This window comes from Heteronotia binoei, chromosome 10, assembly GCF_032191835.1.
Source record: "Heteronotia binoei isolate CCM8104 ecotype False Entrance Well chromosome 10, APGP_CSIRO_Hbin_v1, whole genome shotgun sequence".
NCBI lineage: Eukaryota > Metazoa > Chordata > Lepidosauria > Squamata > Gekkonidae > Heteronotia > Heteronotia binoei.
This window is the reverse complement of record NC_083232.1, coordinates 36131655-36156439: the sequence shown is the minus strand read 5'-3', so window position 1 is coordinate 36156439 and position 24785 is coordinate 36131655. Positions and strand designations below refer to the sequence as shown.

General features: G+C 41.9%; 1 protein-coding gene across 1 annotated transcript in view; it reads left to right on the top strand.

Moving 5' to 3' along the window:
* Positions 1-24785, top strand: part of MALRD1 (MAM and LDL receptor class A domain containing 1) — a 367497-nt gene that overhangs the window by 321382 nt on the left and 21330 nt on the right. The window contains exons 27-28 of the mRNA XM_060248396.1: positions 19383-19465; positions 19560-19656. Of these exons, the coding sequence (XP_060104379.1) occupies positions 19383-19465; positions 19560-19656 (180 nt within the window). The remainder of the gene's footprint in view (positions 1-19382; positions 19466-19559; positions 19657-24785) is intronic.

Sequence of the window (24785 nt, the reverse complement as noted above, 5' to 3'; positions counted from 1 at the left end):
TGTCCAATGTTGCCAGATAGTAAAAAATGGGGGGATTTAAACCCCCAATGCAATTTTTTTTAAAGATTTCAGTGTTTTTATTGCCAATCTGGAGGGTTTCCCAAGTTTCTAGAAACATCTGTTTGAGTCAGCTCTGTAGCTATTTAGTTAACCACAGGTGGGGGGGGCACACTTGAGAAATAGATATATAGATTTAAAGCTTTTTTGTTTTGTTTTTTATTGAACTTTTTTTAAAAAAAAATGGAATTTCCCACCTAGGTGTTACTGACCATGAATCCTTCTGAATATATTCGGCAATCTGATGCAAGCTCTAGAAAGATGGGAAATACAGGCCAAAATATTTTTCCATAGTAGTGAAACACATGAAGCCATAAAGATTGGCAAACAGTTGCCCCCACTGCCATTTCTGTTGGCAAAAATGGTGCATGAGGGATGCCCTTTGCAGCTTTCCAGAGGCAAAGAGAGCAATAGAGCATGTTAAGGTAGTCTCGGCAATACTTCTTTGTGGCAGAGTGTTTGGACACACCTGTTTCCTGACTTGAATAGCATTTAGTTTCTAGGCTGACCCACAGATTATAGCTACAAAGAGTATAGACAAAGTTCTAGCCAGATGTCTGGTCTTGATGCCACTTCCCCTTTCTTTGTTACAAAAGAATCCCTGAAGATTATTGTTCCATATGTAACATTTCACAATAGAGTTTCTCAAAGTGGCATCTGAGAACCCTAGGGCTGTGAAAGCACACTTCAGGTAGTTGTAAGGCCTTTGTGAGGATAGTGGATGAGCCTGTCTTACGTCCACGCAGCAAATGTGAAAACATAGTCCTCTGAAGATACAGAACCAGCATCCCCCTTTTTCAAAGGGTGGATGCTTGTAAAGCAGCAGCACATACAGTCAGCTAGTGTCTAGGTCACCTCCGCATACTAGCTAGAAAGTGTGCTGATTGCAAGGATCCAGTAGGTCACCCCGAGGATCTCTTAATTCAATAGATGGTACTGAGAAGGTATAGCTCCAGTACTGCAAGTATAAAACCGAACTGGTTTTCACTCCATTTTCCAATGCAGAGACACCATACTGCACCCACAATAAAAAACAGCCCATGGCAGGTTTCAACTGAATGCTAAAACTACAGGTTTTGTGTGGTGGTGATCTATTATTATTATTATTATTATTTGTATGAGCATCTCTTAACACATCAGTTCAGCTGATTTCTAGCTAGAAGTTATTAACCAATGAAGAAATTTCTTGCTGACTCTTATACAAAGTCCCTTCCATTCAAAGAATGGAATTGAGTACAAGAACTTGGGTAAGGGCTTTTGAATTGAGACCTTCTAAAACTGGCTGTCCATGGAGACCTGAGCTTATAGAACTGACCATGTACAGACACTTCAAGCATTTTACGTGAACTTGCACTTAAAGTGTAACTGATGTGGTTTTCACTACATTGTTTTGAGGACCGTAGAGGATGGAGGCATGGTGGGCATTGGTGAAGGAGGAAGGGCGAACTTGGGGTCTGCAGAAAACATTAAATCAGAATGGAGCCTCTACGCCACTAAATTTGAGAACCACTGCTGTAGAATGTTATTTACTGATAATGTTCATTTGCAAACTGGATTGACCACCTTCCAATGGATCTGCTTTCCAGTATATTTAAACTGTGCTTCTGTTCTATATAACTGACGAGCATGGTTGTGTTATATTAAAACGAGCAGGAAGTAAATAGGATTTTTTTTGGTGTGTGAAGACATTGAATTGTATTTCAGAGCAAGCACTGTCAGTATATCATGGTGGAATAAATACTTTTTAAAAAAACTCACAAGTTCGTTTTTACATATTCAGTGAATTCAGACTAGTAGCTTTAGTTTTGACTATTCTTACTGTGACTTGAACAGTCCATTGCAAAATAATTCCATGTGTATATAAGCCTCATGAATGCAAACTATGACTGCTATATTAGGGAACGAGAACAAAGAGTGCATACAAGTATTAAGGAAAACATAATAGGATTAAAGTGAAAAGAACCTCCATTACAGAGAACTGGATGAAACAGTGAAGTCAGACTATTTATCATGACCAAAGAGAAGTCTTGTGCTACACTTTTTTTGCACCATAAACTTGAATAAGCTAGAATCCATTTCATCAGATGCTTCAAGTAATACTTCTGACAGCAAGGAAATAATGTAAACAGTGGGGTTAAAAGACCATGAAAGTCAAAAGGTGTGATCTGAGGTGTTTCTATCAAAAGTACACAGGGTAATTACAGTGACCACTACAGCTGTAATTATATTACAAGTTTTATGATACCTAAAGCACTTTTGAAAAGTTTTGAGCCTCATTAAATTTTCATTGTTTTCAATTATTGATTTATTTCCACTGGTAAAATAGGAGGAAAACAAAACACACTTGTTTTTCAAATCCTTGTTTAGAAGTTAGTTTGAAAAGATTTTAAAATAGCTAAGTTAACTTGCACCTCTAGTGAAATTTTGTGATGGCAGGAAAAGATTAAATAAGATGACAACATTGTGAATGTTGGAATTGTTTTGTATTGTATCAAAACAGGCTTAATGTTAAAAATGAAGAATATGAGTCAGCTATCACAGGGCAAAACCTGTACTTTTGTTGGCCTTTTCTAATATCAGAAAAGTTTTGTGTAGCAAGAGAATGAAAAGGTGGTTCTCTCTCCCCCCACCACCAGCATTGGCTATTTTTCACTCATTCCAGATTGGAAAGAGCTGGAATTGAAGTAATTTTTTCCATTAGGTTTTAGGTCCAGGTGCTCAATCAAAAGAGACAGGAACAGTAATAATCTACTGACTGGTGAACATCCAGCACAGCTTCTGTTTGAAATTCAACCTACTCCATGGGCTTTCATTGGCTATTGATGAGGAGTCCGTGGGCAGAGGAGTAGAATTTGAGCTCTGATGATCTAGTTTTAAGCATAATTTAGACAGCACCATGGTGACTAAAGGTAACCTCAACATTCAGAGGTAGTAAACCTCTGAATACCAGAGCCAGGAGGCAACATAAGGGGAAGGCCATGTCCCTCCATAGTAACTGGTGATAAAATTTCTGAATACCTGAGCCAGGAAACAATGTCAGGGAAAGGCCTTGGCCCTTCACAGTAATTGGTTGGCTGCTGTGTGAGACAAGATGCTGGATTACATGGACCACTGGTCTGATCCAGAATGATTCTTATGTTCTTAACTAGCCATTAGATCCCCTTCCAGATGTTGCATATGCATATTACTGCATGGTAATTTCATTGATGGGGCTAAGAAATATTGTATATTTGCTTCTGTTGTCCAGGTCTGGCCCAGACTAGCTTGATATCAGATCTTGGAAGCCATGCAGGGCTGGTCCTGGTTCATACCTGGATAGGAGACTACCAAGGAAGTCCAGGGTCAGTACACAGATAGGCAGACCACCTCTGAATGTGTCTTGCCTGGAAAACATTATGGGGATGGGGGGGGGGCTGCAACTTGAAGGTAGGCTTAAGAGTCTTAACTAAGTATATCTCAGTTTCTTGCAATATTCCATAAGTTATAAAAACAAATACCGATAAAGAAATTGAAATAATTACATTTCCACAAAAGATTGCTCTATGGACACATTTATGGAGGATGGGACAATCAGTGGATACTTATCATGACATTTATCTACTGCGTTCAGTACCAGAAGCAGTATGCCTGTTTGTATCACTTGTTGAGAACACGTGCAATAGGATGCTGTTGCAGTCATCCTGCTTGTGGGCTTTGCAGAGACAGCTGGTTGGCCATTGGATTTGATGGGCCTCTTATCTGATCCAGCACGGCTCTTCTTATGTTCTTAAAAGCATTGGTAATAGCCAGCAGCTGCCAATATATTTATAAAGATAAGTACTGGACCTTTTGACTCTGTCCATTCCTATTGGTTCCTTCTTAATGACAAGAAGAAAAATAACTCACTTCCAGTGCAACTCTATTCAGAGTTACTCCAGTCTAAGCCAACAGATATCCATGGGTTTAGGCTGAACTTACTCTGCATACAACTGTAGTGATAGTCTTGTTATAGATGCTCCTCCTACCGCACTTCCATTTTTAAAAACTTTTCATTGTTATATCTTAAAAACATGAGTGCTGATTCAGCTTATTTCAGAAAACATAGAAGAAGGGCCAGGGACACATTCTTGGGATTGTGACAGCAGATTTGAACATTTGAGAAATGGGGAAGAAAAAAACTAGGTGATATGTCCCTGCTTCAGTCTTTATGAAGGGAAATATTGAAAAGTACTGGGCTCAGAACCAAGCCCTGTGGCACCCCAATGGACACCTTCCTCTATTCAGATGAACTGCCATTGACAACTACTCTTTGAGTGCAGTTTTCCAACCAGTTCCTATCTACCTAACTACCCTTCTTGTTGCTCAAGCTTTGGGCATTGGTACATAGACATCTGAAGCCACACACCTTTGGCTCCATTAAACCTGGCTCTCCAAGATGGGTCTTTGTTGTTTGCTCTCTTTCATTTAAATCCCTATGGTGGTCATTTCTTTCCCTTTGTGATGTCAGTTTAAAGCTCTCTTAATGAATCTCCCCAGGTTTCTGTCAAAATCATTCTTCCCTGACCTTGACATGTGAAGTCCGTTGCATGCTAGGAGGTTATCATCCAGAAAACCTAGCCCCTGGTCCCAAAATCCAAATTACTCCTGCCAGTACCACCAATGCAGCCAGTGGTTCACTTCCATTATCATCTGCTCCTGTTGTATTCCCCTTCAATGACAGGAAGGATCGAAAAAAATACCACCTGTGCCCCATTCCCTTCAGCCTCTTCCTGAGAGCTTTATAGTCAGCCTTAATGCCCTTAGTGATGTTCATGGCCATGTCATTGGTTCCCATGTGGACTATCATGAATGGGTAATGCTTTGTAGGATCTTTTTGGGATCTTATCTATCATATCTTTAATTTTTGCCCCAGGCAAGCAACACACCTCTTAGGCCAGGAGTCAGGGTTGGACACATGACATTCCATACCCCTCAGCAGGGAGTCACCTATGACCAACAGCTTCCTTTTCCTTCCCATGCCATTTCTTTGTATCTCCCTGTCCACCTCCCTCTGTGTTCTATTTGTGATACTTCTGTTGACAGTATTTCCATATCCGGCTCCACTGCAAGGGCCTGGAATCCTTAGTTGTAATGGCACTCATATCTTCCTTGATGCCAGGGCTTTTTTTTTTTTAGCAGGAGCACACAGGAATGCAGTTCTGGCTGGCTTGGTTTCAGGGGTGTGTGGCCTAACAAGCAAATGAGTTCCTTCTGGGCTTTTTCTACCTAAAAAGACCTGCTTGATGCCGTTGGGGTCAGGCTGTAGTGTTCTGAGGAATCTTGTGGAGGAGGAGGAGATTGGATTTATACCTCACCCTTCACTACCCAAAGGAGTCTCAGAGTGGCTTACAATGTCCTTTTCCCTTCCCCTCCCCACAACAGACACCCTGTGAGGTAAGTGGAGCTGAGAGAGCTCCCCAAGAACTGCCCTTAAGCAGAACAGCTCTGAGAGAGTTACGGCTGACCCAAGGTCACCCCAGCAGTTGCATGTAGAGAAGTGGGGAATCAAACCTGGTTCACCCAGATAGGAGTCCATGCACTTAACCACTACACCAAAGTGTCTCTCTTTAAGGCAGTCAACAACAATGTTGTCCCTTTGACTGCTTTGTCTTTCTCTATGCAGGACATCAAGGCTTCTGTTAATGAACTCCTCCCCTTCCTTGATTACATGGAGACTAGTAATCCTTTTCTCCAGGCTCCAAACCTTTGATGAAAATATTTTAAGATATGTGGAAACAAAACAGAAATAACAAGTTGAGTGTATAGGGTTAACAACTGTATGTATTTAATTAAGAGAAAACAACAGCGAAGCAATTAATTTGTCAAAACAAGAGATAAATGTGTAAGAGAATACTTTCCAATTATGGGAAGTTAACTGAGACTCCTTTGTGATGCCCTTTTTGTCTCCTCTCCACCCCATATTAGGGTGGGTGCGGTGTTATGTAGGGAAATATATTTCAGTTTTCATTGCAGTAACTATATAGAACAATGTATATTTATTGTAATGTAATTTTTGATTAAATCTGTACAGCTGCTGACCCTATACACTTGTTATTCCTGTTTTCTCCACAGCTGCGGTCACACTCACCATTAAATCCATCCCTAACCCGTCGCTATTATACCCCGCAGCTTTTTTACAACGAATTTCCTGATCAGACATCCCTCCATCCTTCAGTTCTAAGCAGCGTTGGTCCCGTCGCTGGTTGATCAGAGGTCTCAACCGGACCTCATTTTTTGAGATGGCATTCCACACTCACGCAAGCGCAGTACCGTAGGATATCGTGCTTGGCTTTTTTTTAAAAAAAGGTGCCAGAAAAGGTGGGCGATTTCCCCCCCCCCCAATTTAAACACCCAGAAAGGAAGGGGAAGCCCAGGAGTTCTCTTTGCTGTCTCTCCGCCTGGTGGGGAAACAGCAAAAGTGGGTCATCTTCCTCCCCACCCATTTAAACACCCCGCTGTGTGTTTAAATGGGGGGGAGCACGGCAACTCCCTTTGCTGTCTCTCCACCTGGCAGGGAGACAGCAAAGGTGGGTGATCTTCCTCCCCGCCCCCATTTAAACACCCCAACGTGGTGTTTAAATAGGGGGGGAGCATGGCAACTCTCTTTGCTGTCTCTCCGCCTGGCGGGGAGACAACAAAGGTGGGGGATTCTTCCTCCCCCCATTTAAACACCCCGTTGTGGTGTTTAAATGGGGGGGGAGCACAGCAACTCTCTTTGCTGTCTCTCCACCTGGTGGGGAGATGGCAAAGGTGGGTCATCTTCCTCCCCTAGCAGGGAGACAGCAAAGGTGGGTGATCTGCCTCCCCCTCCCCATTTAGGAAAGGTCCCCTGTGCAAGCACCAGTTGTTTTTGACTCTGGGGTGATGCTGTTTTCACAAAGTTTTCACGGCAGACCTTTTACGGGGTGGTTTGCCATTGCCTTCCCCGGTCATTACACTTTCCCCCCCAGCAAGCTGGGTACATATTTTACCAACCTTAGAAGGTAGGAAGACTGAGTCAACAATTGCTGGCACAATGATATCATTTGGAGTGGGCTCTCACAGGGAAGCGGATGTGCGCTTGCGATGAGTCGGCTACAATGGAGTGTTCCGACGCGGGAGTCGTCGGAAGCATTCTTATTCCAGATTTAATGTACTATCAAAAAAGTCCACGTCTCAGTCGTGGCAGTTCGGGACACGAACGAGCCAACAACCATTGCCAGATGCTGATGTTTGGACAACCGCATAAAATCCGACATGCATCTGGCTTTCATCCATGCCCATCTCGTCAGTTTATGTGCGTCTGACCTCGGCCCACATATCTTAAAATATCTTCATCATGTTATATGCTAATTTGCTGTTCAGCCTCTGTCTATAAGTTTGAATAGTTTTCTTCCATTGCATTATATCTGAAGAAGCTCATACCTTGAATAAAACTATGTTGGTCATAAAGGTGCCATTGGACTCTAACTTTGTTTGATAGATAGTCATAATTATTTTTGAATTGTTCTGCATTCAGAAATAGGATTTTGTGTGAAAAGGCACAGTGATAATTTGAGCAGCTTCCAAAATTCTGAGCAGGTATATAAGTCTACTCAATTTAACAGGTTTAAAAGTATGTGATGATCCTTCAGGATCGTGCTATGAGACTGCCAATATATTATTTAATCAAAATCATGTATATTCTATCCTTCTACCCATAAGATTCATCTGTGTGGTATGTTAGTCCATTGTGTATTTATTAATTTATTTAAAATATTTATTTTAATTATAACTTGAAATTTTTCTACACTGCTTTTTCTTCACCCCCAAAGGAACCCCAAACAACTTACATAATAATTGTAAAACAACAACATTAATACCAGTAAAAGCCATGGAAATAAAAGATCAACAGCCCAAGCAAAAATATTTTCCTAACACTTTTCTAAGACTGTATGTATGGGAGAGCATTGTGGGGTACAGAATTGTTACCAGCTTGTATCTGGTACAGAGAAATTATGCTTGGTCACTGCCAATGATATCAGCATGTACTGAACTGTTCCCAAGGTTGCTGAGTACCTTTAGTTCCATCTTGAGGTGACTATAGATCCTGTGATTTATCTCATGACCATCATGGCAGTAACCTAAAGGAACAGCATGCTTTTTTAATCTAAAAATTCTCAGCAGATCACAATTTGTACACATAAACACAAGTGAATAAAATAAAGATAAATCAAAGTCCAAAAAGTCTCTTGAGAACATAAATAATCCCTTTATAAACCCAGCTTCTCTTAACATCCTACGTGTTATTATCTAATTTAGAGACATAGCAACATTTCTCCCATGACATCCTCCTTTTGTTTCAAGAGATGCCAAATATAATAAAAAGGTCCCATCTTTGGATAAATCCAAGAATGTGTCTTATTTTCTTTCATTTTTTTTCATACTGTAATTTTGTCCATAACCATATTAAGCCAACAATTTCTGAGCCACACTTCAATGGGGGTATGTCTCCCCAACCAAGAAAAGCTTTGCAGTAAGAATTCTAGCTACCAAGAATTCTTACTACTAAGTTCTTCAGTAAATATCCATGAGTAGGGAAAAATGCAGTTTGTGGTGGTTCATGGTTTGTGGCCAAACCACAAACCTAACCACAAACCAAACCAAATGGGAGGTTCATTTGCAAATCAAATAGATTCATGGTTTGTGGCCCAGGAAACCCTGTTGAAAGGAACCACAGTCCCTTTAAGCAGGGTTTGCAGAAAGTCCAAAAACAGCTGAGCAACAGGGAGCAGCCTTCTCCCCACAGTTCAGCTGCTTCAGGCTGTCTTGTGCCGTCTCTTTAAAGTTTACAGCTGAGCTTAAAGTTTAAAGCGATTGCACAAGTCAGCCTGAAACAGCTGAGACGTTGTTTTTGGAGCTTTTGCAGGAAACAAAAAGCATGGATATAAAAGGACTTTAAAAACCCCTGCTTTCTGTTCTATCCATGAACTGCCACAAACTGCTTTAAAACTTTGTGGAAGTTTGTGGTAGTAGACCTGTCATGAACGTCACTTCATGAACCACGAACAAGGCAAATTCATGACAAATTTTGCTTCATGGTTCAGTTTGTGCCTCTCCCTATCCATGTGCTTTTTCTAACCATCTGCCCAAACAAAATCAGCACTGGACAATGTGGCACTCTAAATACTGCTAAATACAGGGCTGGAATTTTAGCAGGAGCGCCTTTGCATATTAGGCCACACACCCTGATGTAGCCAATCCTCCAAGAGTTTACAAGGCTTTTTTTTGTAAGCTCTTGGAGGATTGGCTACATCAGGGGTGTATGGCTTAATATGCAAAGGAGCTTCTGCTAAAATTCCTCCCTGACTAAATACTTATGAGTTATATCAGATATCTCATGTCAGTATTGTCATGCAACTGAGCAGCTCCCCCAAATATAAACAAGTGATCCTTTAGTTTGAGTGCATCACCAGAATATATGAGAACTTTCCTGGTTCATCTTAGTGATCCTATCCAGAGTGTAGTAGCTATATAACAATGTTAAACCCTTTTTTTCTTATGCCAACGTTAATTCTTATTTTCTTATTGCAACATCAAAATAACCCTTACAGATTTTTCCCATATAGTAAATTGAAGTCCCCCTTGCAAAGTCTTGGAGCCTTTTTACCCTATACAGGTGTTTTCTGTAATCTAGTTCTATCAACATGTCATATTTTTGCCAATAATATTTTTATTTGAGGAAGAGCAGGGCAATAGCTGCTCAAAAACAACTTGAAGCCTAAATGTAACAGATTGAGAATGTTTAAATTGCAAAAAAAAAAAAAAAACACTACAAAAAACTTGTTAGAAGACTATTTCTCATCTATTCCTAGTGACAGTATTCCTAATTAAACTCATAGACAGTCCTTTAAATCCTTATGCCCCCACATTCATATATACTGGTCTCTGTTCCTCACTCCACATCTTCAAGCTATGGGAAGTGCCCCTGGTCCCAGTGGCTAGCTCACAGAGGCCCTGTTCCTTCCTTCCTTTCCTGCCTCAGGGAGGGCAAAAGCAGGCAGGCCCTCTTCCCATTTCCCTGTGGCACTGAGTGGCAGAAGAAGGGCTTATGGCAGCCTTCTGCCTCACATCTCCATGATGCTGGGGGAGGTGTGAGGACTGCATTTGGTAGGCTCCCTCTCGGTGGCAAAGGGGAAGAAGGAATATGGGCAGCAGCCTCCCTTCCTACAGTGTGGGGGGCGGGGAGCCACCTAGAGTGCCAAAAACCCTTGGGCTGGTCCTGAGAGGCACTCACATTCAGGTCAGCTTGTCTAGAATCATACACCATGTATTTTGTTTTTGTGTAAGTAGGGGATTTTAAAGAGAATCCTGCACTTTTTGCCATCCATTTAAACATACAAAATGAAAATCTGAAAAGAAAAGACTTCTCATATTTATGGATGGAATGTGCAGTTCCCTGCTGCACCTGTTTTGTACATTGCAAAGAAGCAGCATTAGCTGCTATTGTGCAATGCCATCTGTACGAGTAGATGAATTTATGTTTGCTTGGGAATGACACAGTGATTTATTTTCTCCTGTATGTACTACAATCCACCTGGCAGGAGTAATGTCCTGCACAGGCAAGCTCCAGTCGAAGCAGGCTATTTCACCTGATAAGAACACCACATTGAGATTTTTTTAAAGAGAGAGAGAGAAGTGCTGAATTTTATCACCAGATTCTTTTTAGAAAATGTGTGGCATAATACATGCAATGAAATACCATCATTGTTCAACCTGATAAAATAACTGACAGTTTAATTTTATCATGGTTTTGCAGATTCGTTCATGAGAAAGATATTCCAAAGTAAACAGCAGATACATGGGATTCTTTGATAGGGTTGAATGGTCATTTTCTGCTCCCAAGCATGCTACAATACAGATATGACCAACGGGTCTAAATAAGCAGTGCCGTCTGGTTATTTTGCAGTTAATGGGGTTATGCTTATTGGGGAAAGTTGTTATTGCAGCTCTTACTTGTAACTCAGCTGATTTCAATTAAGTTGAAAAACCCAGAAAAGTGCAAACTGCAGTTCTAACTAAAGCAATAAATAAATAACAGTCACATCTTATGCCTAAAAACACAAACAAGATACAAAGCTTTGGCAATGGATCATCTGTGGAAGGCCTTGTAGTGCTGATAACAAAAGTGTAAAATCTGGTGTTTTTTTAAAGGCCCAGCTGACAAGGATTTTGTGAGTGGGTGCCTGTCTATCTAAGTTTGTTTTCATTTTCCCCTAATGAACTCCAGCAGCCACATATCACTTGTTCATGCTCACTTTTAAGATTTTATACACCCATGTTTAACTGAAAGATGGCCTTGAACATATGATGATCTTCCTAAAACAGTTATACATGAAAGTTTTTATTACTGTAGCTGTATATGAATTTAACACATTCTCCTTAACTTTCTTAATTTATTTATTTACAAAATTTATACCCCACCTTTCTGCCCTTACAAGAGCCTCCATTGTGGCTAACAGTTTAAAACATTCAAGATAAAATTACATTATCAACACCCCTCCCAAATAGACATTAAAGCATTTTTAAAAGAGTTAAAATCAGGGCTTTTTTGGGGGGGGGGGCCAGAACGCACAGGAACACAGTTCCGGCTGGCTTGGTGTCAGGGGTGCGGCCTAATATACAAATAAGTTCCTACTGGGCTTTTTCTACAAAACATCCTGTGCAAAATAATGGTGACATCAGGAGTGTGGCCTAATATGTAAATAAGTTCCTGCTGGGCTTTTTCTACAAAGCCCTAGTTAAAATACATGCCAAAAGAGTTAAAATATGTACAAAACATAATACATTGGAAGGAGGGATCATTGAGGGAATGCCAAATGAAACAACAGCAACAAAAAAAGGCTTCACCTGCTGGCAGAAGACAACAACAGAAGGAGACAGACAAATCTTCCCGGTGGGGAGGGGAGAGTCCTAGAGCTTTATGCTATGCCTAATCGTTTCATATTTTAGTGACAACAATCTATTTATTTGTCGCAGTTAATTATGACAATGTGCTTTGTGGGTTAATTTGAAATTAATATTTGGCAGGACATGGCAAAACAAATGTTATGTAGTTGACTCACAGGTTGGACCTAGTTGCTATAAATCTCTTAAGTACTCTAAATACCTGCTTTCTTTATCAATGTCTGGAGGGCATACATGTGCAGTGTTAAACATGCTATATGCTGGTGTATCTTCAAATGCATAGCTGTGTCTGATTCTTGATACAGCAGTGCTATAGTATCCCAGCTGTCTGTCCATATCCAAGTTTGTACACAGTTGCAAGACTGGTCACTTGACATGCTGGAGCTCATTCTCGTTGTTTTTGCCCAAATGTGTAAAGGCCAAACAGACTTATTTGTCTGTAGCTCCCTTCTCAAACGAACAGTAGGATTCCTTTTGACAGTTGGGTAGATTAGGATCTAGACCACAATTAAGGCTCTCTGTTATTTCATCTGACATATGCCATCAGTGAAAGGGTGTGTCCTGAGAACCAATTTGGTGTAGTGGTTATGTGTTCCAACTCTTATCTGGGAGAACCAGGTTTGATTCTCCACTCCTCCACATGCACCTGCTGATGTGACCTTGAGTCAGTCATAACTTCTCACAGAGCTGGTCTGCTCAAGAGCAGTTTCTATTAGCGCTCTCTCAGCTCCACCTACCTCACAAAGGTGTCTGTTGTGGGGAGGGGAACGGAAAGGAGATTGTAAACCACAGTTGAGACTCTTTTGGGTAGTAAAGGGTGGGGTATAAATCCAATCTCTTCTATATAGAAATGGGTTTTTCCATGTTTCAAATTGGAAATGGATGGCATGTTTAAAACGAATCACACTTACCCAATCTGCTGCTGATAGTCATGAAGCAATTAGTCCAGGAGAATTAATTGCTTGTATTTAATGTGGAAATGTTAGAGCTTTGTGGCCTAGGGAATTTACTTGGTAACTTCTGACATTGCCTGTCTTCAAAATAAATTGGACCCTGGCAGGGAAGCTTATTAAGAAGTCTCTTCTTTCCTTTCCTAGCATAGAATTAACAAATTCCTCAGAGGGGACATACTTGATTGCTTCCTTAGAAAGTCTTTATTTCACAATAGTATTTGTGCACTACTAGACACTACTTGGCTCACCAAGCCTGACAGTAGCCGGAACATGGGAGACAGAATGTTTCTCATTTTCCTTCCTGGTTAAATCATGGTTAAATACAGCTCAGCTATTACAAACATAGAAAAACAGCAGTTATTGATCTGACTACTGAAAGGCTCTGTTTATTAGTGAATGGAGAAACCTTCAGCCTCATCTGAATCATATTTGGATCATTATGAGCATCCCCCAAGAATGATTGGGGTGAGGGGGGGGGGAGATCTCTGTCTGTAGAGAATTCTAAATCAGCAAGTAATATTTTATTGCCTGGAAGCTGTCACAAGGTCATTTGGGAATTCTCATGCAGGAGTGGGTTAGTAACACAGAGTTGCCTAAGCAACTGCACAACACTTCAGTGATGGCGATTAAATTGCTGGATTGCCCAGTTCCTCTGTAAATGACCATGCCATTTAAATAACCTTGAGTCAATTTCGACTATGGGGAAGGAGGAACAATTTCTCACTGAGATAGAGTAAAAGGTTGAAGTCATCAAGTTCTGTGCATGTACGAAGAGCGGCTTTCAGTTTCAGCTGCCTAGTTTGATGAGTGTCAACTGTGCAGGTGTAAAAGCAAGATGTCACCTCACAGAATGGTTCATGATTAATTATGAACATGATATTATGAACAGAGAAAATTCACATTACAAGCCTATTGATTGTTGATCATTGCTCCTTGAATGTTGCTGCATAAGGATACTATCAAAAGGGGTAAAGAGAAGTCCTGATTTCAGCAAAAAAATTAGGACAGCAGAAAGGTTAACTAGTTGACTGGCAAACTAGTAGTATTCCCAGACCCCTTCACATTGTTGCATAGGCAGCTTGGCATGCTTTTTGCTGGACAGCTGGCAGCTATTATAAGGCAGATGTCAAGTCTCAGGTTGCAAACAGGAGTGTATAAAACCTGTACCCTTAATTCTGTGGATATCTCTTTCTTCTTGCATCGTGACCTTGCATGGTCAGAGCATTTATCTTCAAAAGCAGATGAGTGGTTTTTGCAAAGAATCAACACTACCATAATGACATAAAATTATGGATGTTAGTATAATACATTGTAACTCGCCCTGAGCCCTGTGGTAGCAGGGGAGCACGAGTCATAAATCAAACTAAATAAATAAATAAATTGCATACCTGCTAACTATAGTTGGCTTAATTAAGCTTTATAATCTAGATTCAAAATGCACAGCAACATTATATCCAGTTTCTGTTTCCTGTTTGCACATCCAGTGATGATATTCACAAAACTGATACCATTTGGATCACTTATCCTTCACAGTATGTAACAATGCTTTTTTTTGTGTGGAGGGGAGGGGTTACTGTAAATAGAGAATCAAAGATCTGGTGGTTTTTCTCTCCAAGTGTTGTTTTTTCTCAGCCTCTTCCTCCTCCTTTTCAGAACACTCTGTAATTCTTTCCCTGATTTCATCACTGTTCCACCCAATCTCTTGAGATTCTGCTGTCTTACTTCTCTTGCCAGTTTCTTGCTTTCCAGGGGTTGCTACTTTTTTCTGCTTTCTTCATTTTTAATCTGTGTACCCACATTTTTCCACTTTCTGATAATGTTTCTTTGAGAATATACATGGTAATGGAATCCTGTACTATTTAAAACATGTGGTTGTACGCCCATTGCGTTGGCATTGCAATGAAATCTGTCTTCTATAGAGAAAGCTACTTGAAGATATAATTTTCCTTAAGAATTCTGACATTATTTTGCACAAAAATGAGAACCATCATGTCTCTGTGCCCAGAAGCTTTAAGCAGCCATTCTAAGATGTAAGGTTCTTTGCTCAGCACCAGCCACTTTGGGCCAGAGGAAATGAAAACATCAGGTAGGGGTGTCAGACTAGGATCTTTGAGAGGTGGGTTCAAATCCCTATACAAGGCCAAGTTATACATGACCTAATCCCTGGGTCACCCATGGATGCCATCACCATGGGTTTCCTTCTTTTAACATTTGCAGGGGCAGAAAGTCAGCCCCAGGGTTTTTGTCTGCCTCTCACTTCTCCATATCTGGTGATTTGACCAGAGGCTCCAGCCATGCTTTTCGTGCCTTTCCACTGAGCCATGTCCATCTGTGCAATATTCTCAGGCCGCCTCTGTATGGCTAATGGTGATGTCAGGACTGCAGCAGAGTGACTGATATCTACTGGCATGACTCCTTAGAACCCTAGCCCCTAGTGTCAGAAGCTGAGGGCTCAAACCTGGCTTTTGCCTTGTTTAACTTTTTCCAGGGAAGGAAAGTAGTTTTTGATACCCTGTGGTTCTCTACCTTAAGAAATCTTGTTATTCCCCCTCTGGAATATCATAGAATCATAGAGTTGTAAGGGACCTCTAGGGTCATCTAGTCCAACCCCCTGCACAATGCAGGAAACTCACAACACCTCCCCCCTAAATTCACAGGATCTTCATTGCTGTCAGATGGCCATCTAGCCTCTGTTTAAAAACCTCCAAGGAAGGAGAGCCCACCACCTCCTGAGGAAGCCTGTTCCACTGAGGAATTGCTCTAACGGTCAGGAATGTCCACAGGTAGTTGAGTAGCAGCACCATAATTATGCTTGCAGCTGGACTCCTTTGCCTGGACAGCCATCGAGATTGCACTGCCCAACTCAAAACAGAAACTAATGTAAAGCAAATGACTCACAATGGGAAAACAAGATCAAAACAGGAATATGCAGATTGTACCTGTCAGGGTTCAAAATCTATTATCTTCCCTCATACCATCTTGCTAGCCTAATACTGAAAAATTGTGGGGGGAGCAAAAAAAAAACACCAAAGTTCTTTTTCTCACTTCAGCTCACACCTCTTTATTTCTCTGGAATAAATGTTTTATATTTTAGTCCAAGTAAAAAATGAAGACAGCTAGTAAGATGATGACCTAACTTAGGTATTGATTCAGAACTGTGGTGCCACTGATCTGTGGGACTGGGCTGTAGATACTAGACAATCACATTTCTTGTTTCATGTATACTTTCTTTTTTTTTTGGTTGATTCCAAAACATATCTGCCACCTTGTGAACCCTGAAGATGTTCAAATTTTTAAATTCTCTGTTGTACCAAATTCCGGAAGCTGGAAGGATTCATTCCAAGATCTCATTTCAGTTTCATTTCTCCCTTGACAGATCCATTTTTGTACTAGTTTCTCTTTCATCACATTGAGTTCTTTCAATTACAATGAATACATTTTCCATGTTATTTTAGCATTGTTTCCATATTAATGCCATGTGACATATAGCGTAGAAATTACATTAAAATGAATCTGTGTGTGTGCAAAGTGTTATCAAGTCATGGTGACCCTGTAAAGTTTTCAAGGCAAGTGATTAAGCAGAGGTAGTTTGCCATTGCCTTCCTTTGAAGCCTTCCTTGGTGATTAGGGTTTGTAGAATCTTTCGGGCTCAAGTGCCGTGTTCTACTAGAGAAAGTTTTTCTTCCAGACGTTTCGTTCTCAGTTGCGGAGAACATCCTCAGTGGCGTTGCAGCCGGAGCAGGCGCTCAGACCTTCTTGGCTGCTGTGCGTTGAGTGAGGTCAGGGCTGCTGGAGAGCTGCTATTTCTAGGCTGGAGGGGGTGTGGTGAAAGGGCAACTTCCTTGGTGGTATCCCATCCAATTTGGTGGAATGGAAATCCCGATAATAAAATAAATAAATCCTGCTTAGCTTTAAGATTTGTTGTTGTTAATGGTATTTATGAATAATCCAATCCCTGTTGCAGGGCTCTGGGCAATGTGCAACATTCATGGAAACATACAGAATAAAACAATTTATGATTTTAAACATTCTTAAAAAACAGATGGCGATAGTTAATCCCAGTTCAGACTGCTGGCTACTTCGCAGACATATACAGACACATATACAGAACAGATAAGGGTGCCAGCTAAGATGGTGACTGTCACTGTCCTCAACCAAAGGCCTGGCAGAACATCTCTGCCTTATAGGCCCTGCAGAATTGCACAAGATCCCAAAGGGCCCTGGTGGAATTCAGCAGAGAGTTCCACCAGGTTGAGGACAGACAGATGTGTTTAGGGCTAGGGGCCACCAGCAGATTGATGTCTGAAGAACATAACCTGGAAGAAGTTGATGGAATTCTCTCCGCTGCTCGCCCAACAACATGTGATCTGGACCCTTGCCCCTCCTGGCTGATTAAATCTTGCCAGAGGGAGCTTAGATGTCCTCTACGGGACATCATAAATAGATCCCTCTTAGAGGGGCGTTTTCCAACGCCTCTGAAAGAGGCCTTGGTCCGCCCCCTCTTGAAAAAATCAACAGCAGACCCGGCCGAATTGGCGAACTATCGACCGGTGTCTAACTTACCATTTTTAGGTAAAATCATCGAGAGGGCAGTGGCGTTGCAGCTACAGAGATTTCTAGATGACGCTTCTGTCCTAGACCCGTGCCAGTCTGGCTTCCGACCGGGCCACGGGACGGAGACGGTCTTGGTCGCCTTGGCAGATGACCTCCAACGGCAACTGGATCGAGGCGGTGTAGCAGTGCTGATGTTATTAGATCTGTCGGCTGCATTTGATACGGTCGACCATCGGCTACTGATCCACCGCCTCGCCGACATTGGGGTTAAGGGGTCTGCTTTACAATGGCTCTCCTCTTTCCTCATGGGTCGGGGACAAAGGGTGGCGATCGGGGGTGAACGATCCCAGAGGCGCACACTAGATTGTGGGGTGCCTCAGGGAGCAGTCCTCTCCCCGATGTTATTTAACATCTATATGCGCCCCCTTGCCCAGATTGCCAGGAGGTTTGGGCTGGGCTGCCACCAATATGCGGATGACACCCAGCTCTATCTGCTAATGGACGGACGGCCCGCCTCCCCCCCGGAAGACCTGGATCGGGCGTTACAGGCTATCGCAACGTGGCTTAGACTGAGTGGGCTGAAACTGAATCCGGCAAAGACAGAGGTTCTCTGTGTGGGTCGCGGCGCTCCAGGGAGGGAAATATCCCTCCCGACCTTCGATGGTGTGCAGCTAAAGGCGGCGCAGCAGGTGAAGAGTCTGGGTGTTTTACTGGAGCCTTCATTATCAATGGAGGCCCAGATAACAGCCACTGCCAAGTCAGCTTTCTTCCATCTGAGGCGGGCAAAGCAGTTGGCCCCTTTCCTGGAGCGTCGGGACCTAGCAACGGTGATCCATGCGACGGTCACCTCACGATTGGACTACTGTAACGCCCTCTACATGGGGCTGCCTCTGTGCCGGACCCGGAAGTTACAGCTAGTGCAGAACGCGGCGGCCAGGCTGTTACTTGGTCTCCCAAGATGGGAACATGTGCGGCCGGGGCTACGCGAACTGCACTGGTTACCGATTGTATACCGGGTCCAGTACAAAGTGCTGGTTATCACCTTTAAAGCCCTATATGGCCGAGGACCAGCCTACCTGAAGGACCGTCTCTCCCCGTATGAACCCCAGAGAGCACTGAGGTCAGTAGGAAAGAACAGACTGACTACCCCTGGGCCAAGACAAATTAAACTACAGAATACTCGCTCTCGGGCCTTTTCGGCCGCAGCCCCACATCTCTGGAACCAACTCCCAGAGGAGGTGCGGGCCCTGCGGAACCTTGATCAGTTCCGCAGGGCCTGCAAGACCACCCTTTTTAAATTAGCTTATGAATAACTGAAAATCCGCCATCAGCATCAACTAGAAGAGTGTCAAGGATAGCGTCATAAAATGTTTTAGTTAATTGTTTTAATTCAGGCGTTTAAGGTTAGTTTAATGTTAATTTAATGTTTCTAGTGTAACTGTTTTATTGTTGGTGCACCATTGGTCACCGTATTGTTAGCCGCCCTGAGCCTGCTTCGGCGGGGGAGGGCGGGGTACAAATAAAATTTATTATTATTATTATTATTATTATATTATAACACTTTCCCAGGGACATATCAGAGGAGACAGTCCCATAGACGATGTAATGAGAACGGGCTATGCTATACCATTCCACACTCCCTCCGATAGCATCTAAGTGGTATAAAATAAAGAAATGAATAATTAACTGCAACAAAATTAGGCCTACTGGGAAGCATAACAACATACAAAAATGAAACAAACTGGTTATATTGGATCCTCCCTCATGTTACAAGTCCCATCTCTATTTGTGTTGCATTGTGCTCTGATTCATGTAGGGTGATATTTGGAATTTTCCTTTCATGATTCCCATAACATTTTTTCTCTTTGTCCTCAGATGCGAGAAAGAATGGCAAGGAAACCGTTGCCACATAAAAGTTAGGCCTCCTTTGACTCCGTCATCTGATTTCTTAAAAAATGGTGGGTTCATTTTAAAAATCAATGAAATAACTTCAGAGGTTTTAGTAGGCTGTGTTTGTTTGCTTATTTATCTCATTCACTTGCTTGTCTGCAGATATTTGGACTGGGCTGAGTGTTGGATTAGCTTTGCTGTTGATTGAAATTGTGGTTGCTGTTTCGTGCATCCTTTCAAAGAGGAAATTGCCAAGAATGTAAGTGAAGCATTTCATTGAGTACAGAAATCAGACCTCAGTATAAAACAAAGCATGGGGAATCTTGCCCATTTTCTTGCTTCAACTTCTAAATCTCACCTTTGGCAGTTTGTTAACAAGAACAATCCAATTTTTTTTTGAACCTAGATGACATTAAGTTGTAAATTGCAATTTAACTGCCTCTGTGCAACATCTGGTTTTGATGAAATTGTGAGGCTCCATAGTCATGCAAATTCAACACTACTCATTAACAACATTTTTAAAAGTTATTTGCATAGAGGAAGTGCTTATGGCTTTTTGCAAAAAAGCAAATTAATCTTCTAATTCATGCCCACTTCCATTGATACCTCTAGTAGCTCAATGAACTTTCAAGAGGAAACAAGTGTATGTGTGTGCACACACACACATTAATGTGCAAAACAAAATTTAAAATTTAACTTCTTTTGCTCATAAAACTACCTTTCACATGATAAATTCCCGTATTCCTATAGTTACTCCTTTATGTGCATAATGATAAGTGAATTGTGATATTTAAGGTTGTAGTGATGCATGCAGGGTTGGGTCCATATGTTGCTATGCTGCCAGGTAGTCATTATGAAGACTGGATGAAGCACGGTATGAAAGCTGCAACAATACAGAAAAAAATCTCTGTGTGTCTCAAAAACAATTCTTGTACATGTGATACTTTTCTAATAATAAAGTGAACCCCAGAGGGCACTGAGGTCAGTCGGAAAAAATAAAATTACTATCCCTGGGCCGAGAGAAGTCAGGCTCCAGAACACCAGAGCACGGGCCTTTTCAGCTGCGGCCCCTGCCCTGTGGAATCAGCTTCCGGAGGAAGTGCGGGCCCTGCGGAACCTTGACCAGTTCCGCAGGACCTGCAAGACCGTCCTTTTTAAACGAGCATATATTGACATCGACTGCTGAATTGTTGTGAATAAAGGATCCGCCAGCATGGTCCTGCTTAGGGACCTACATTACTATGGAACTATTTAAACTGGCAGAACCAGCGTCAGAATATCACTATCACTGCCAGATTAATTTAATTTAAATTAACTTAAATTATGTATTTTAAATATACTAACTGGTTTTTATAATGTTTAATCTTTTATTGTTAAATTTAAAGTTTTTATTCGTTACTGTAAATGTATAAAATGTTGTCAGCCGCCCTGAGCCGCCTAGGTGGGGAGGGCGGGATACAAATAAAATCTATTTATTATTATTATTATTATTATTATTATTATTATTATTATTATTAAGCAGTTATATTTACATAACAATGTGTATGATAATACTGAACAATGTACAAAAGATGTGATACCCACTATCAATAAGTTGCAAAACCCAGAAAAGGTTCTCAGGTATGCAAAAGATATCCAAATCAACTTGTACATTATAAGAATATAAAGTCCAGTATCATTGACTTGATAAGCTGAAAATAGATGCCAGCTATCTTTCCTGTTTCAAAATGAGTCTTTCTCTGTTCTCAAAACAAGGACTCCAACAGGACTCCTGGAGTTGCACACCATTGCTTCCAAAAACCCCCTGTCCTGCTGCCAACCACTGAGCAAGCACAGAGAACACTACTTTAATTTTGAGGAGATTTAAACACCCCCATGTATTTTTTTAAAAAAAAATCAGATTTTTATGCACACCTGGGGAATACCCTAAGTGTACAGAAAAATCTCTTTACCCTCCATGTGTTCCCTGTCTGCAGAAATAAGTATCCTCACATAGGTGTCACCGTTGGGAATTAGATATATAAATATTACTGGCCTTGAGGAGCCAATGGTCTCACTCAGTATAGTATCTAATTTGACATAGGTCTAAACTGTGATTAGTATTTAGTTTGGGTCATTTGTTCATTGGTGTATTGTATTTATTTTTGTAGCTGTTTTGAGGTCCTTCAGGATGAGAGACAGGGCCAAAATATTCCATATTTTATACCTACATACATAGAAAGTATCGTTGCATATTTATGTCGGTTTTAGTAAGGTATGAATGATTTATATTGGTTAACGTATGATTTTCTGCTTAGTAAGGTAAATGCCACAGAACTCTGCTCAGTAGGGTAAATGCCACAGAGAGATTCTCTCAGTGAATCAAATTCTTCCTTTGAACCCCTCCATTTTATCCATAGTTGAGCAAGCTTAGGGCTTTCTGCACAACCAAATGCATTTCACTCTTTGACAGATAAGCACAACTGCACAAGTCCCTTTTTCACAACAATAACATAATGTCCTACTTATGTGTAAGAAGTAGGAAAAGGCCTTGTTTCAATGATAGAGGTCATAACTTTACCAGGGCTTTTTTTGTAGCAGATCTCCTTTGCATATTAGGCCACACTCCCCTGATGTAGCCACTCCTCTTGGAGCTTACAGCAGGCCCTGTACTAAGAGCCCTGTAAGCTCTTGAAGGATTGGCTACTTCAGGGGGTTGTAGCCTAATATTGCAAAGGAGATCCTGCTACAAAAAAAGCCCTTCTTTTCACATAGGACAAACACTGCTGTACAAAAACAGTGCTGTATGTAGGGAGTGCAATTTCCGAATTAATAAAGCAGATAGAACATTTCATAACATTTTAATCTATGGATGGGAAATGTTGCTTCTTACCACTAATTGTATCACAAATCTGTTTAGGAGGTGCCCCTGAAATTATACAAGCACATTCTACACAGGCTTTCAGCTAACAGGCAGGCACCCATCCACCCATTTTGGCCCCTCTTGCCCAAACTGCCCTCAAATTGCCTATGGTGCAGATGGCAGTTGTCACCATCAGTTGTAACAGGACTGTCAGCCTGATCTTCAAGACAAAGCACACAGTGGATTATTGCTGGCCTACAATCTGTTTTTACTCAGGACTCTTCTAGTTATGGGTTTAAGAAATTGTTTTATTGTTTAGATCTGTGTTGTGATCCACCCTGAGTCTGCTTGCGAGGTAGAGTGGGATACATCAAATATATAAATAATCCAGCAGGGGTCTTCTTAAACATATTGAGTATTCCAATTTTTTTTTTAAACCCATATGCTAAAATGGTATGGAAAAAAACTTTTGGAATTATAGGGTGCAGTATAGTTAACAATACCAGGGCTTCTCTGTCTCCAGATTATTTCCATGTTTTTTTGGGGGGGACGGGGTGAGGAGCTATGCAATAGCTTTCTTTAGACTCTGTTTCCTACCAAGGAATGGGATCTAAGTTACTGTGTTGTCAAAATTTAAATTCCAGGTGACTTGGATTAGCTGTACTAACAGCAGCAAAACTGGTTTCTTTTGAATTTTCTTCAGTACCTCTGAACAATGTCTAATTCAGCAAAATCTGTAATAGAGACCTATAGCAAACCTATTCAGATGGTATTGCTTCAATAGCTTGAGGCAACTGGCTAAAGAACAGAGAACTGATATGCACCCAGGAGTAGAAACTGACCTTGGAAAGTCAACTTGAAGGATTAGTGCCAGAGGGCAAATATATACAAAAGGGTCATGTCCATTCTCCGGTTCTACTTTAAGTAATTTGCTGTTGAGAAAATCCGTTAATGTAAAAAAAACAAGACCCCTTTAGTTTTCAATTGTTACACCTCATGGACAAAAAGTGGCCAGTGGAAGAACATTCATACCTGAACACTGGGTCTTACAACAATAAACAACTTGGGTAAAGATATTTCAGAAAAGGTGTAAAGTAGAAAAATCAATATCCCCTATAAAACTGCGTAGTAGTTTAGAACCCTCTTTGTAGCATTCAGGAAAGGAAATCATGCATGAACAACAGCTGAATGAACCATAGGTTAAATAAATAAAATCAGAAAGGAAGAGATGAGCTGTGTTCAATGGCTTCTTTCCTTCTGAAATATCTGTCTACACTCTCAATCATTCTTGGCCTGCAGTGGGTGCTATCCTCAAAGAGAGTATGAATCCTTATTTGGGGATATTTATTTATCCTGCAGTATTTTCTTTAACAATGAAAACTAAAGCTGCTTTTTCAACAAACAAGTGTAGAAATGAATGATCAGCATAAAACGCTCAAGAAAAAAACCTACAAAATCTGACTAGAAAAGAGGTCAGAGGTCCTTTTAATCTAATTGCTGCATCCCAAGGGTTAGCCAGACATTCCTTTGTGTTGTTGTGTTGCAGTTGTTACTTTATATGAAACCTATATTGTGCCATGTCTCCAGAACCTTGTTCTTCCATATAAATTCCATTCTATGTGCAGTCAATAACAATGGGTTGGATCCAAACAACTTTTCTGCAGGTGAAAAGTCCCTTTAAACCACCTATGACTATGCTGGGCCTCATGGAACCTGCATGAGCAAAAGCCATGTGAGACAGTGGTTCAGTGGCGTAGGGAGGGGGGCGGGAAGGGCGGGTCGCCCCAGGTCTGGGGGTCCCCGCATTGGCAAGGGGGGCCCCCAAACAATGGCCGTGTTGGTGTTGCTGCGCTGCGAGGAGGGGAGAAAAAGAATGGAGGCGCCCGACAGCGAGGGGGAGCGTGCGCGCACGGCGGAGGAAGGGGGTGTGGCGGGGAGGGGGGCGCGCGCGCACGTCAGGGCTCCTCGTTCCCTTCCCTTCCCCCCTCCCCCTTTTCCCCCCCTCCCTCTCACGCAAGCGGCTGAAAGGCGCGTCGCTTTTTCTCCTCCCTCGCTCCCTCGCCTCAGAAGGCCCGCGTGTGCACCAGCCTCCTTCTCGGGCATCTCCCGCGGCGGGGGGAGGGGAGTGGACGGCGACAGCGAGGGGGTGCACACGGTGCACGGCGGAGGAACTTGGAAGGGGGTGTGGTGGGGAGGGGCGCGCGGGCGCACGTCGGGGCTCCTTGTTCCCTTCCCTTCCCCCCCCCTTTTCCCCCCCTCTCTCTCACGCAAGCGGGTGTGAGGATAAATTGGAGGGGAGGAGAATAATATAAGCCCCTTCAGGTCCCCACTGGGGAGAAAGGCAAGATACAAACAAAGGTTGAAAATAATAATAAAGAACAGGCAGCTTTTCTACAGCTCTAAGACACCCTAAATGTCTAAATGAATCATGTCCCCTCCCTTTAAACAATTAGGCTGGAAAGTCAAAGTTTTGAGAGCCTATCCTAAGGGCAATATGCATGAGAAAGGAGCAGGGTTTGAATGCTGCCACAGAGCTTCCCTTTCTG